We start from the raw sequence: 14359 nt of genomic DNA, 5'->3' as shown, positions 1-14359 counted from the left end.
TCCCTTCACACCGAGAGCTTTTCGGGAATGTTTCTCCTGATGCGATCTGGCCGCTCTCTCCGTCCGCCACGCCGTCTCCGCTCCTAATCCGACGGCGCGCACTTTGATTTGGAAGAGCGTTTGACTCTTTGGTCTGATGTGAGTCAGTGTCAGATGCCTTCATGGGCTCACAGTGGCGGCGGCGGCGGCGGATACAGACGCGCCAACTCCTGCTTGACTCTCAAAGTACGTGTGCTGTTCTCCAAGTGGAGTTGACCTGCTTTTAGGGATCCTGCTCCCATCAGACCCTCAGATACCTCCAGAGACCAGAGGCCCTCCGCCACCACCACCAGTGTGAAAAAGGGCCACGCCAGGTTTATTGTTCTAGCCAACCTGTTGAATCACTTCTCAGGAGGGGAGGAGTTTATGGGTTCAAGGGAAGGTCAGAGGTCGTGTTGACTCTCGGCCCGCTTCAGTAAGCTGAACCAAACCTCTTTGTTAAACTCACAAATATTTGCAGTTGGTCGCTGGCCAGCCACGGCAGCTGACTGTCAAGGTTTTCTTTACGAGGCGGAGCGAAGGAGCCGGAGGCAACATCGGTTTTGAATTTGGCCGACCTGCGCGGAGGAACCCCACGTACCCTTGATACCTCGTTCGGCTTCTTGGTTTGTTTGTTTATTTAAAAAAAAAAAAAAAAAAACTTTTTGGTTGCTGGAAGAACCGAGGCAGATCCAAGTAATGGTTGGCTGCAAAGAGGCATCTGGCATGTGGAGGAGAAACCTGAGGGCAGCAGCCTGCCAAGGAAGGAGACCAAAGAGTTTGTAAACACCGTTTGAAAGAGAGCGGAATCGCAGCCGTGTTTTCACTTGGAGTAGTTGGCGAAGTCCTCATCCATCACATACGGAGGGAATTGTTTGGCGAACAGAAGTTATTAGATATAATGTTTACCTTCCAATACAAGTCAGCGTCTGTTCGTTGCGTCGAGTAATTACTCCCTATTTCGTCGATGCAGTTACTCAACCTAAATCTGTTTTTGTTCTAAAACGCAGCCGCGCACGAGCAACCGCGCATGTGTGTAATCCTCACAGTTCAACGTTAAAGTGTTTGCCTATTACCATAATGCCTGCGGTCATATGAGAGCGTACGTTCCCTTTATATATCAGTGGTTGTTGTTGTTGAGATCTGGGTGTGGGGGCTGAGACGTGGGGGGTACACATCCCCCTCCTGCGAGACTCATCAAATACACAATCCAAAAAGCCAGTGGGGAGACCACTGACAGGCCACACTCGCCACAGACAGTGTCATTAGTCACTGACTTGGCTTTTTGCCTCAAATAAAAAAAGACTCTGGGTCTCGGTTAGTGCAGAATGTCTGCACTGCAACTGTAGTTCCAGCCGTGCATTTTACGGTGGCTGACAAGGGCCAAACACAACACAACTGCCTAATGTGTCTTAGTCTTAGTTGGCGAAAACAGCTGCAGTTAGTTGGCGAGGACGGATGACTGACAGTGTTTCGAACAACAGCGGGAGGGTGCGCCTCAGCCTGCCAGTGTGACTTTTATTTGGGTGTTTTGCGCCAGTTTCTGCTAGAAACTTTCCAGTCAGCCGTCCTCGGCCTACCTGTGTGTCTCTCCATTGAGCCGTTCCTCTAAGAGCGCCCCCTGCAGGTTTGGAGCTCTTCCGTTGTAGTGACTGCAGCGTTTATGCAGCGTTTATTTGCTTCTGACTTGCTTCTCTGTTTGCAGCACATTTGATAACTAAGTATATGTTTTTTTGTTTGCATTAGGCCGTTGCATTGTGTTTGGCCCATGTCGGCCACCGTAGCATTTGCCTTGAAAACAACTTTGTCTAATGATCACATTATTTATACACCACCATTACCTCCATCTCAACCCAACAGCCACTGATAAATCAAGGGCATGTACCTACACATAGGACTTCAGGGATTGTGGCAATAGGCGACTTTGCCTCAGACAGAGTTGAACTGTCCCTTTAAGGGAACTCGGTCTGCTGAGTGTGCAGAATCAAGTGCAGGCCTGGGGAGTGGGGAAAGCTGGAGCTGACCTCCTGACTCCGACTCTGACCTCAGCCTGTTTTCAGGACTCTTTGGAGGAGGGCAGCGTAACTGAAACCTGGCCGCTCCATATAAGGCTGGAGGAGGAGGAGGAGGAGGAGGAGGAGAGGGCGGGGCCAGGTCCCGGCAGGGCACAGTGATGAATGGTGAAAAAATATTTATTGTTTTGTGCACCTTCGTACCGTGTAGCTGAGAGTGGTTTTGGTTTAGCATAAATAATTTGCAAACAACTTCCGCTATATTGTTGGATGAGCATGTTATTGCAAGTAGAGAACACTGCAATGCCGACACACAGCACAGCAGTGAATGTGCTTGTATTTGTTATGAATATTAAAAGAAAAATAAGATCCACCCTCTCCCAAAGTGTATCTTATGTTTGTGTAATGTTATGTTTAATGATGCACTTTCCGTTTGCACTCACAAAGTAAGACGCAGTTGTTGTTTTTTTTAAATGTCGCTTCAGATTAATTTTCCCGTTTTGTTCATTTCGGACCCCAACTTGGGTTCCTGCTGGGGATTGTTGAAGAATTCAAGCGTGTCTGTGCGCAGCCGCGGGGCCTCATAAACCCAGAGGGGCCCTGCGACCCCTCAGATTTACCTTTCACTTCCATTTGTCGCTTTGAGATTTGATTAAATGCAAATTTGTGTGGGAATATGCAGAAATCGGGCACAGTATCGGGCGGGCTGATGGGGGCCTCTCTCTCCTCTCCCTCCAACCACCCATTATGATCCAGTCTTGCGTCTCTGTTGTGCAGAAGTCCAGGCCTCGTCGCACAACAGTTGTTTCTGCTCTCGCTCAATGCAGCGAACAAATCCGGGGTGTTTGAAAAGCAACAAAGTGGCAGCTGTGATTGATTAATAAATATGTTCATTATTATTCCAACGGAGAGCGGAAGTGGAGTCTTTACGCCGCTGGTTGTCTTTGGAAAAGGCTGTTTGTTTGTTTGTGGTGTAAAGCACCTTCCAGGCAACACAGGAAAAGCCAAACTGAGTTTTTCAAGGTAAAACAAAGCAGCCAGTCAGTCCTCCTCAGTCTAGTCTCAACAACCGGCTGCACTGCCAGTAAATTTGTACACACATTATTGGTCCAAAGAGGATTTAGCCGGACGACTTGAAATGACTTTTCCTCCTGTGCTGCGCGACTGTTCGTGACGTGTCTTTGAATGAAAAACCCCAAGATACTGTTTCATGCTTCATTTTTGAGTTCTGACTGAAATTTCTTGGAATCGGTTTGAATCAAGTCAGCTGATCAAATTTGTATACGATAAAATACATAGAGAGAGATTATTTACTATATATTATATATATATATAGATATATTTACTTTTTTTTTTTTTGTTCAGTGAAATAACACCTGCATTTGGAGCATTTGGCATGGAAAAGCCAAAGTTAACAGCGCGGTTTCAGAGTTGACAGTGCAGTGCCAGTGTTGCCATGTAAACTGGGTGAAACTGGTGCCAGTGGGAACAGTTGGCAACGTTTCTGAGGAAACAAAACCCAAACATGAGCGCTTTTATTGCCGTCCACCAGCGAAGGGCGAGCTACTACCAGTCAGGCGTGCGCAACAACGGGCCCGGGCGGCGTTTTTGTTTTTTGTGTGTTGCGTTACTTGTTTTGGCATCGTGTTTTGGAGCCTCACTTCCCAGCTTCTCCTGTTTGCTCCGCAGTCTGCGGCGTAGGAGAGGAAAAACTCCACGTGAGCGCCTCGAACGCAAGCGTGGCAGCCACCCATAAATATCGGCGGGTCGTCGCGAGGACTGACTGCCGCTTCTGTTTGTCGCCGCGCGTCACCATGACTGCGCAGGACGAGGGGAGAAATTCCTCATCAGCGGGCGTGCAGTAGCCTACAACCAATCAGCCGTAAACATGCGCTGATTGTCACCCGGTCGTCGGCGCGGTTCCGCTCCGTCTCTCGTGGCCCGCCGGCCTCCTGCGCCCCGGCCCGGCCGCGCCATACCAAGCCATACCATACGTGCCTGTTCACACAAACATAAATCCTGTTGTTTGTTGTCGTGCTGTGTGTACAAATGTGGCCCAGTGGCTTCGCTCAGTGGCCAACAATTGGTCTTTGTGCGAATAATTGGAACAAGGATATTTCAGCAGTTCTGTCAGCCAATTAGGGCAAACTGAGCCGACCTCGCTCCCTCCGGCCCTCATGCGCTCGCTCGTCTGGCCGGCCGGCCGCGACTGGGAGTCCTCATTAGGGCCCTCCTCCTTCCATCCAACACCCCCCCACCCCCCTCACCCTCCTCCTCCTTCCACCTTCTCCCCGGACCCCCAATCCCACCCAGTATTTCCCTTCCGCATGATTCCTACGACGTCGTTCCCCCTCCTGCTGATTCACCAAAGGAAAAGTTGGAGTGGAAACTCTTCAAGTGGGAAATTGTCTCTCTTTTCTTTCGCCGCCACTTTGGAATCAAAAGTGTCATCGCCACAGCTGTTTTGCCCCTCTCCGGCTCTCTGTCGCCCTTTTTCTTTTTTTCAGGGCACAGCGCCGCTTTGATGGCCACGGTGGCACGGGATTGGTGGACTGGGGCAAATATTGACTCCATGTGAGCAAGACAAATCACTCCCCCTTCCTGCGTTTTTCTCCCTTTCAGGCTCCTTTACATGCTCTCTGTTCCCATCTAATCTGCCATTACCTCCTTCTCCCACATTCCCTTTCATCCCGCCATCGCCGCCCGCCGCCTTTCTTCTCATCCCCTTTGTGTCCCCGACTGTCAGTCCCACTCTGTCCTTCGCCGCTTCCTGAGAAATCCCTCGGCAGCCTGTGTGTGTGTAACTTTCCTTTCTTCCTAATCCAAGTTATGTCCCAAATTCGACCGGTCCGCTGCTTCACAATCTCAATTTTAAGTCAAATGTAAAAAACAAAGCAACAAAACAAAACTGGATTTAAAAGGCTTTTAAAAGATTGTCTCAAGTCCAACAGCACCTGTAATCAACTTTAAACTGATTGTAACCCATATGGAGCAGTGCAGCGCTTTACATATGCCTAACCTTCTTTTATCTTATTTTAGTACTGCTGCGCTTTACAAATGCAGACATCATGGTTTTTGTTGTCATGTATGTATCTGTTAACTGTCTACTATTTCAGTGTTATTGTCTTTTATCTCTCCTGTGTCCCTATTTTTAGACAATATGACCCTTGTGTCCTTTTTATGTGATTTTTTATTTTTAATTTTTAACATCAGGACTGCGGTTGAAAATTATCCTGTGGCTAACACCGCCCCATTGACAGGAATAAGTATGTCAATTAACGTGCATCGTCCTCTTCAATTAAAAATAAATTAAATTAAAACCAAAAAAAATGCAACCCTGTGCGTTTAGCTTGTGGCAAACCTCAATATCGCCGAGCTTTCAAATCTGAGCGTTCTTTACGAAGGCAGGTGCTAGCAAACAGTCAGAGACGGGTCATCCATGCTGCAGTCAGGTGTGGTATTTTTCAAAGCAGACTCTCTGCAGATGGAATTCTTTACATCCGTATAAACTTGTGCTCCCTCCCAGTGTTAAGGCAGCAGCAGTGTTCTCCAGGGTGCCCAGCCAATTACTGCTGATTTAAAGTGGTCAACCACGGATGTTTGGATCGTTGATTTTACAGGTGTGGACGCGAGTTCTGCCTTGAGCTTTACCCACAGATGTGTGTCCACAGAGATGTGTGTGTGTGTGTGTGTGTGTGTGTGTGTGTGTGTGTGTGTGTGTGTGTAGGAGCCAGAACGCACTCGTGCCAAATCCCGCAGCACGTTGTGCAGACAGACTCGTCGGTTATGCAAGTTAGGAGCACGAGTGTGAAAGCAGGGAACAGGGCGAGTGTCTCGCCTCAGAAAACCTGTTTATGCTTAAACTCCGTGCGGCTCGGGGAATCATATTTCAGAGGAGTCCGGAGGGACAGGTAAGTTAGTGACCTTGGTGGGGGGGGGGTTAGCGATGCTTCTGAGACCTTGGGACCGTGGGATTGGAGCCCAGGGGATCACCCAAGGAGCTGAGCTCCATGACGTCTGCGACCAGTTCCCCCCAGTCTCATTTTTAATTATGACTGGAACATTTTAGGATGAGAAGGGATTAAGAGGGGGGCGGGGGGGTCTGCGCTCTGAAAATAGCCGGGGATAACCATCAGACAGGTCGCCCCCCGCCCCCCCGGCCTGACCTGTTTAATTCACCCTGTCTGGCCGCCGTCTCCTCCAGCCTCCAGCGGTTCTGACCCGGTCTGGAGGGCCCTTATCAACTTTTCACATTGATGTCTCGGGAGGGGGGGGGGGGGTGCATGTGTGTACCAGAAAGTTTTTTCAAGTGATTTATCCCACGGGGGCTCCGCTGCTCTGATCTGCCCTAGCGCTATTACTCAGATCAGCCAGCCGAGACAAATAACACAATCGGCGGGTACACACAGACATACCAAAAACACTCACTCACGCACACAGACACGCACACAGAGACACAAACACATCTGTGTGTTATGATGGTCCTTGATCGGAGATGTGTGATCGCTGGTGCGTGCTGGCAGGACAACAGGTTGGATATTGCTTTTCTGGAATCTGGCAAGAGAGGAGATTGGGAAAGGGAGAAGAGGGGAGGGGGGGGGGTGGAGGGTGAGGGAGACGAGGGAGGGAGGAGAGGGAGGAGAGGGAGGGAGGGAGGGCACAGGGCTGTTCGTGGTCACGGAGGAGCTGCCGGTGACCGTGGCAGAGACCTCCGGCTAATTGTGGTTGCTGATAGACATGCTGCTTGGACTCACGGAGATATACCAAATCTCTCTCTCTCTCTCTTTCTCTCTCTCTCTCTCTCTCACACACACACACACACACACACGCACACACACACACACACACACACACACACACATACACACCATAAATAGCTGCACGTGTATCCATGCATGAGCAGCAACTTCTGGAATCCGCCCTCATCATCGTCGCTTGGCCTCCGACATAAAACGGCGCAATTTCGGAGGATCAGATGTTAAGCCAACTCAGTAACGGGGGGAGATCCCCCGGTGACCCCCCCCCCCCTCCCCAGTCACACCTCTTTTTGAAGCCGCTAATCCACACCCCCATTGGCCGGTGCGGGATGCCTGTCCGGGAGAAGCTAGCAGCGACCCGAGACATCTCGGGAGTCTGGGTGTGTTGATATTTACTGGACCATTACCCAGAATGCACCCTGCCACCCCTCTCACGTTCCCACCGCCTCGCCTCCCCTCTGGGAGAAGCAGCCGGGTGAGAAATGTTAATGGGGAGGCTCGAGAGGATCACGACTGGCCTTGAACTCAGCGCCTCGCTGACACGCGAGGTGTTGATGGGTTGGACTTCAGCCTCAGCTCAGCAGAATTTTGTTAAAATTTGATCAAACTGCTTTTAAGTGCTGCTTTAATACGTTCGTTCCTCGTTATCTCGTTCCTCGGGGGAATGACGTTTTTTAATTAGATTGGATAAAAAAAAAATGTCAGCAAAGTTTATAGCTTCCTGTCTTTATTATAACCTGCCGCAGTGGCCAAACACGGCCTGCGGGGGAAGACAAGGCCGTCATTTTACCACATTCGGGACAAAGTTAGCAAACTTAAACATTGCAGTTTTCCCTGGTTTTGTTCAAGCATGTCATTAAATCCAGCAGCCTTAAATCATCGCATCTGTCCGAGGGGACTTTCCTCAACTCGCCCGGCTCACACAAACACTTTAACATTGTGCAAGACTTACTCTGGCTTTTGCCGTCCTGTTTTCAAACCCTCCTACATCAAAGCGAGATGGAAAAACTCAGTCAACATTCCGGCTGGAGATAAACCGAGAAAAGCTCCGTGTACCAGAAGTGTTTTTCTTTTATTTTCTTCCTCTCCACCCCCACCACCACCCCCACTACTACCACATCTCCCCACCTCAGACAGTCCCCAGTGGGCCATGTTTAGGCCGACGGCGCTCCGCTTTCAAACACTGTCCTGTTTGAGCAGGGAGCTCACCGGATTACAAGCGACTAAATATGATGTAAACAAGTTGGACCGGGGCCGTTTTTTCACATCTGCTTCAGACCTCAAACAAGGGGAGCGCGGGGCCCACACAGCAGCACGCTGTCTGCACATCCCTGGCAGCTCCGAGCGGCTCAGGGGAGGCAGGAATCGGCGTGCGGCCGTCTTAAAGGACCAGTCTGTGAAATCTGAAGGGCTCCGTCTTGTGGGCATGAGGTGCAATAATAAAAACCCACAAATTTGTTTTTTTTTTATTTTTTTGATACAACAATGATACGAGTTTGCTGCTGATTTGATGTATGAAGAGTTTAATAGCTAATGCTAATTCTCAACTCCGGTCCAGTCGAACCACGCTGAAGTACAATAAAACGTACACCAATCAGAAAGCGCACTCCATACAGTTCAATAATTCAACATACACACTGTTTTATTAGGATGTATTTAGTCATGTATGTCAGTTAAGTGGGTACTTAGTTGGATGGAGTTGCAAGAATAAATGGTGTGTTTGCATTTGGAATGCCAGACTTCTTTTCTTTTCTTTTAAATGAATGCTGCCGCATGGCTCTGCACCATTTTATTGTGATTTCACCTTTGACGTCACAGCCGGTGTGAGATGTAACAATGTGAGACCCAGTGTGACATCAGGAAACAGGGACGAACATTAACAACGTTTGTAATGTGCTTTTGCGCCATTAGGGGCCACTAAATCACTCACACACGAGCCTTTAACATGCTCACATATTACTAGTTTGGCCGGAAAACCGTCACGTTTTCCTAAGCACACCTTTTTTTTCACTTTCCACGTCAATTTTCCACTTTGCAGTGGAACAATTATTGTTTTCACTGGAACAATAGCCGAGCCTTTGTACTTGAGCCCCCGTCCGTGCTGCAGATGCTGGCCGGCTCAGAGTCGTTTCCGACAGGCAGCAGATCATTGCTTCTGATCAGTGTGACCCGGCACAATGGAGCGTTCTGACGTCGGATTGTGCAACTAAAGAAAGCGGCTCCGCGAGTTGTTATAGCTCAGTCAGGGCCCACAGTGTCGCTCATGTGTGCGTGTGTATGTGTGTGTGAGGCATAGAGGGAGGGAGGGGGTCTGAGAGAGTGTATGGTTGATGGGTGTGAAAGAAAGAGAGAGGAAGAGAGAGAGAGAGGGAGAGAGAGAGAGAGAGAGAGAGAGAGAGAGAGAGAGAGAGTGTGAGTCTCACCACCACACCCCACCACACCTCCCTTCCCTTCCCTTGCCCCCCCACCCCCGCTGCCAGGCGTCACACCAGTTTATAATAAGGACCCCCGGGCACCCCCGTCACACCCCCTCAAAAAAAAAGAAAAAAAAAGTTGTGGAGTGAACGGAGTGAACCGGAGGAGAGGGGGGAGGTGGAGGGGGGAACGCACAGAGCCCTTCCCACTCTCCTCTCCGGGAATCACGGGGAGTGACTGTGACAGGAGGAGGAAGGGGACAGACGGAGTGGGAAGGAAGGAGGGAGGGAGACCAAGGAAGAAGAAGAAGAAGAAGAAGAAGAAGAAGAAGAAGAAGAAGAAGAAGAAGAATAACTTTATCCGTTGCTATTATTGTTTTGCGGGACTTCATCGCGCTTCTCTCTGCGATCACCGGACTGATCATCGATCACACGGCGGATCAGCAGCAGCAGCGGCAGCGGCAGCGGCGCGAGGACCAGTGGAGACTCGGAGGAGTATGCGGAGTTTACTTTTCAGGTAAAAATAAATAAATAAATAAATAAAAAATAAAATTCTCCCCCTCACTCCTCCAACCTGCAGCTTCATCTGCTGCCTCTCCTTTTCGCTCTCGCGGCGCACGTGCGGGCTTTGCGCGGCTGTCGGTGTGTTTCTCTTCACTGTGTTGGTGGAGGAAAGAAGCGCTGAAGTTTGGCCCTTTATTTGGCTTCGCTTTTACGCACGGCTCCAACTTGTTACGCGCTGCTCTCCGGGTGTGTTTTTTCTTCTTTCCTTCTTTGACGCAGGAGAGGAATTTCCCCCTCAAGGCGTTTTGTTTTTATATCCAGCTCAGCTTTAAACCATCTCCTCTGTTATCTCGGGTGGCATTTTTCACGAGTCCCTCCTCCTCCTCCTCCTTCCCTCGCTGCTGCTCCGGCTCCTGCGGCTGCTGCTGCTGCTGCTGCTGCGCTCCGTCTCTCTCCCGGTTCCCGGGGCCGGAGGTTTCCTCCCTCCACAATGCGCCACTGTAGCGGGCGGCCCGGGGGAAACGTGGAGCCGGGTAGGGGGTCGTTACTTCGGCCTGAGCGGCTCTGTTGTGCCGGAGCTGTGCGGGACCTTTGTCTGGGGTAGTTACCCAGTCTGGTGGTGGGGAGTTCTTCCAGAGACCACGGCGGTGCACCACACTGGCTAGAAGGGACCAATTACCCCGACTTGATGTGGCCTGCGGACGGCTGCCTGCGGTGATGGTTTGGGGGGGGGGGGTTCTCCTCCTCCTCCTCCTCCTTCTCGCGTCCATCCGAGAAAAAGTAGTCGTGTTCGCTCATGTTTTTCCTGGCAAATCGTCCCGACACTTGTTTCCCCCCCAAATGCACTTGTCTCGGCCGTTTATGTTGTTGACGATGTTGTTTTTAACCGTGTGCGAAGTCTAAACATGTGGTATGGAAGATGACAGATTATGACAGATGACCAGGCACGCTAGAATAAAACTCAAAATCAGAGTCAGAAGCAGAATCAACTTTATTGTCCCCCAAGGAGGAAACTTGGTCTTGGACTTTCAGTGGCTATCGGCCACAGCACATTACAAACAATACAATGTAAAATCAATAAAAGGTAAAACAATCAACACAGTAAAAGAGAAAATTTGTAACGTTGTGTCAGGACACCCGTCAGAGTAATTGACTAGTTTTTCCAGGAAAAACGCAAAAGGATCAGATTGAAACACATCTCTCAGGAGGTTCACAGATCAACTACTGTGAACCTCCTTGGTTTTCCTCCCAGGTCAAACCAGGTGCCTGAGGTTCAGTTTAAAGCACCGACCTGCTCCAGGAAGCCACGTCAGACCTCAAATAAAAGAGTAGCTCACAGCGCTCGCAGGGTTTGGATGTTATGACTGGACTCTGGGGTGCAGCTTGTAGCGTGTGCGTGCATGCACATGCGTGAAACCACATCGTCAGGGCGTGTGGAGGGAAAACATACTTGCTGTTTAAACCAATTAGTTTCCTGTAGCGCCTCGCAGTCTTTCCCAGATTGATTGGCTGCGGATCCTGAAAGAGGGGGAAAAATTTAGGAATCTGCCTCCTGCTCCTCCGCTGCTGAGCCCTTATGCCACCTGTAAGAGGAGAGAAATGTGTTTCTGTAGGACCGTGAGGTCACTGGAACACTCGATAGGGTATTTAGTCTGCATGTCTGACAGTTTTTAAACAAAATTTGGCAGCGAGGTGGAAAAAAAAAAAAAACTTTCATCCAAGCTGATTTTCTCTCGAGAGCAAAGAATGAAGCTCTTTGTGAGGTCACACTGTATATTCCAATTTAACATGCAGGTCATGCAGTAATTATATCCAAAGCACAAAAGACGTATTCAACCTGCTGATGTTTAAAGTCCTGTACTGCCATGTGTTTGACCCCGTGCTCCCGCTCCCCCTGCAGGCTCTATGTACTGTGGGGATTTGTGGCGGTCGCGACCTCCGTGACCAAGGCTGCCAAGAGGAAGGTGAGTCATCAGCTCATTATTAAGTCAGATTCAGGGGACAACAGCATCACTATGGCGAGGGGTCAAAGGTGGCGTCACGAGGATTGATTTTCCTTAACAGGGGGCCTTAAACGAATCGGCGCCCGCTGAAAAGAGTCGTTAGCGGCAGCCAAATGATCCCCCTGTCCTCACTGTCTGTGAGGCACAATCAAAGGAAACGCACACAGAGGGGCCTCTTTAGTGAAAAGTGGTGCCGAAAACACAGAGTTTCCTTTGCTGCTTCTTACACACACCTCCCGTTAAAAGACACGTTTCTGAAACTGTTTATTCGCACGCAAGTGCTCCACGAATTCAGCTCAGCTGATTCCTCGCCGGCTGGGGTTCCCTTTTTTTTCATTTTCATTTTGGACCATCGCATCGGAAAGTCAGTTCTTCTTTTTGGTTATCTTTTTTTGTTGTGCAAAACGTTGTGAACATTCCCTTCATGTCAAAATGGAATCAGGCTGCTGGCATCGAGATCAGATGCTGCCAGGGGAGAGAATTCCTTCTTCCCTGACGACTCTGAGACCTTTCCTTGTGGAGCGTTGCTTCTAGACAGACAACATAAGAGTTCGCTCAAACAGGGGTGGGCAGCTGTGCAGACGTGCAAGAGCATGATGTCATGGGCTCCAGATGACATCATCGCCGAGGCAGGAATCACTTCGCTGTCACGTACTTTTGGAGGTCGTGTGAAACGATGCTGCCGGCGATGATAAAGTGACTCTTCGTCAACAACAGACAGCATATCAACGATTCCTATTCAGGTCCAAAACCGCCTGCGTGAAAATGAAGAGGAAGGACAGAGCAGACGCTTTGAGAATTCCATCCACTGCAGATGTGAAGGAGGAGGAGGTGGAATATTTTTCCAGAGTGGGGATTTCTAGACGGGCTTTTTTTGTTTTTCGAGAGTGAATGGGACAAGTGGAGGGGGGGGGGTGAAGCCCCCGCAGGCCTCGCCGCTGGAGAGTGCCCACATTAATCACAGCGCGGGACAGAAGCCTGATGGGAAGGAGAGCTGGCTGGTCCCACCGGGAGCCGTGCCTGGCTCAGGTCTGTTAGTACAGTGTCTCAGGAGTTTAACCAGTAGCTGCACAGGTCGGCGGCGGCGGCTGATGGGTCACTGCACCCACCTCATTAATGGCCCTGCTCTGCTCGGTGGCAGCTGTGTGTTTGATGTCACTCATTACGACGGACCACAGCTCCCCGGACCAGAAACACACACACACACCTACATACGCGCACACACACACACACACACACACACACACCCTTGGAGTGATTAGGCCTGTCTGCCCCCGCCTCCCCTCATCTCTTTTGCCTTTCTTCCCACCGTTTCACCTCAGACGGAGGTGGGAACTCCGGATCTGTATGAGCACAGTTTTCATAGCATAGCGTAACATACGCACACACACGCACACACACGCACACACACACACACAAACACACACACACACACAAGTATGTTGCTTACACCTGTTCCTCCACACTGTTTGTACACCATGTTTGCGTGTTTCCGCCCGCGTCGACGACATGTTTACACACTTTGCAAGAAAAAAGAGAGCGAACCAGGCCGCAGCAGGAGGAGTCCAGAGCAGATTTAGGGTTTAAATTCTTCATGAATGGAAACTTCTGTTCAGTCAGCACTCCTGTTTGGTGCTCTGCCAATTGGGCCAGTGCTTTAGCTGTAAAAAGAAGAAACAATTTATATTTATATGTATACAGAAAAAAAAATAAGAGTGTAAGCATTTGGCCACAGCCACAGGAAGAGGCAGTAAAGCGACTGCTGCTCGTGCATGCAAAATGCACACGGAGCTGTAGATTGTATTGTTGTACAGGCAAGATCTTCAGTGTTTCAGTGTCACTTTTCAGCTCACTTCTGCTCAAATATAGATGTTCCTTTTTTACACAAAAAAATTGCATTAGCCTGATTATTCATAATTTGTACGTGCAAAATGGCAAATTCGCAGTGAGCTTTGATGTAAAAACTCTGTCAGCACATCAACGACCCCGTTGTTTTTTGAAAAGGTTGGCTCAGAATCTGTTTCTTTGCTGTTGAGGAAGGAAACATGCAAGGCCTCAATTCCTAAGTGCAGATTTTGCAAGAGCCACAATATTTTTTTTCAAGGGCTGCACTTGAAAATCTTGCAGAGGAGAGCAGTTTTACAGCCATTTTAAGCAACAAGTTGAGGTCACTGTCAGTTGTTGGGTAATTCAGCGTCATGTGGAAGGACTGTTTTAAAACTGATCCGTTTTTTTGGTTTGTTTGTTTGCCTTTGTGACGCTTTAACGATCGGAAGTTGTATTAAAGCTTCTTCCCTGTGTTTTTGGAGGGAGGGGGACTGGAAAAGACGTGCAGCTGCAGAATTTCACCGCTGACTTAATTACACCGAGGCCCCTAAAGTCTGGGAGACAAATAGTGGCTTCACTTCCACAGAGCGCTGAAAGGTGGGGATGATGGACAGCTTAGCTCATGAACACATGACCTTTTGTAAAAAAAAAGTCAGTCTGGAGTTGTCACGGACGGATGGGGAGTGACAGGTGAAACTATAGCACGGACAGATTCGCAGTGATTACCACCAATTAGCCCACAATGGCCTCTGAAATAGTAATTGCTGGAGTCACTCGTCTGACTGAGACAAGAATTCTTTTGCAAAAATGGGAAAAATTCACTT

The 14359-nt window shown here is 49.4% G+C and overlaps 1 protein-coding gene across 1 annotated transcript in view; it reads left to right on the top strand.

Moving 5' to 3' along the window:
• Positions 1-9456: 9456 nt before the first annotated feature.
• adamtsl4 (ADAMTS-like 4) overlaps positions 9457-14359 on the top strand; it is a 34664-nt gene continuing 29761 nt past the window's right edge. The window contains exons 1-2 of the mRNA XM_076040736.1: positions 9457-9718; positions 11606-11669. Of these exons, the coding sequence (XP_075896851.1) occupies positions 9699-9718; positions 11606-11669 (84 nt within the window). The 5' untranslated portion in view covers positions 9457-9698. The remainder of the gene's footprint in view (positions 9719-11605; positions 11670-14359) is intronic.

The sequence above is a fragment of the Nelusetta ayraudi genome, unplaced genomic scaffold, assembly GCF_046127955.1.
Source record: "Nelusetta ayraudi isolate G7.1 ecotype Tasmania unplaced genomic scaffold, CSIRO-AGI_Nayr_v1 ptg000063l, whole genome shotgun sequence".
Taxonomy (NCBI): Eukaryota; Metazoa; Chordata; class Actinopteri; order Tetraodontiformes; family Monacanthidae; genus Nelusetta; species Nelusetta ayraudi.
Note: the sequence above shows the minus strand (reverse complement) of the source record. Positions and strands in the feature narration are given on the sequence as shown.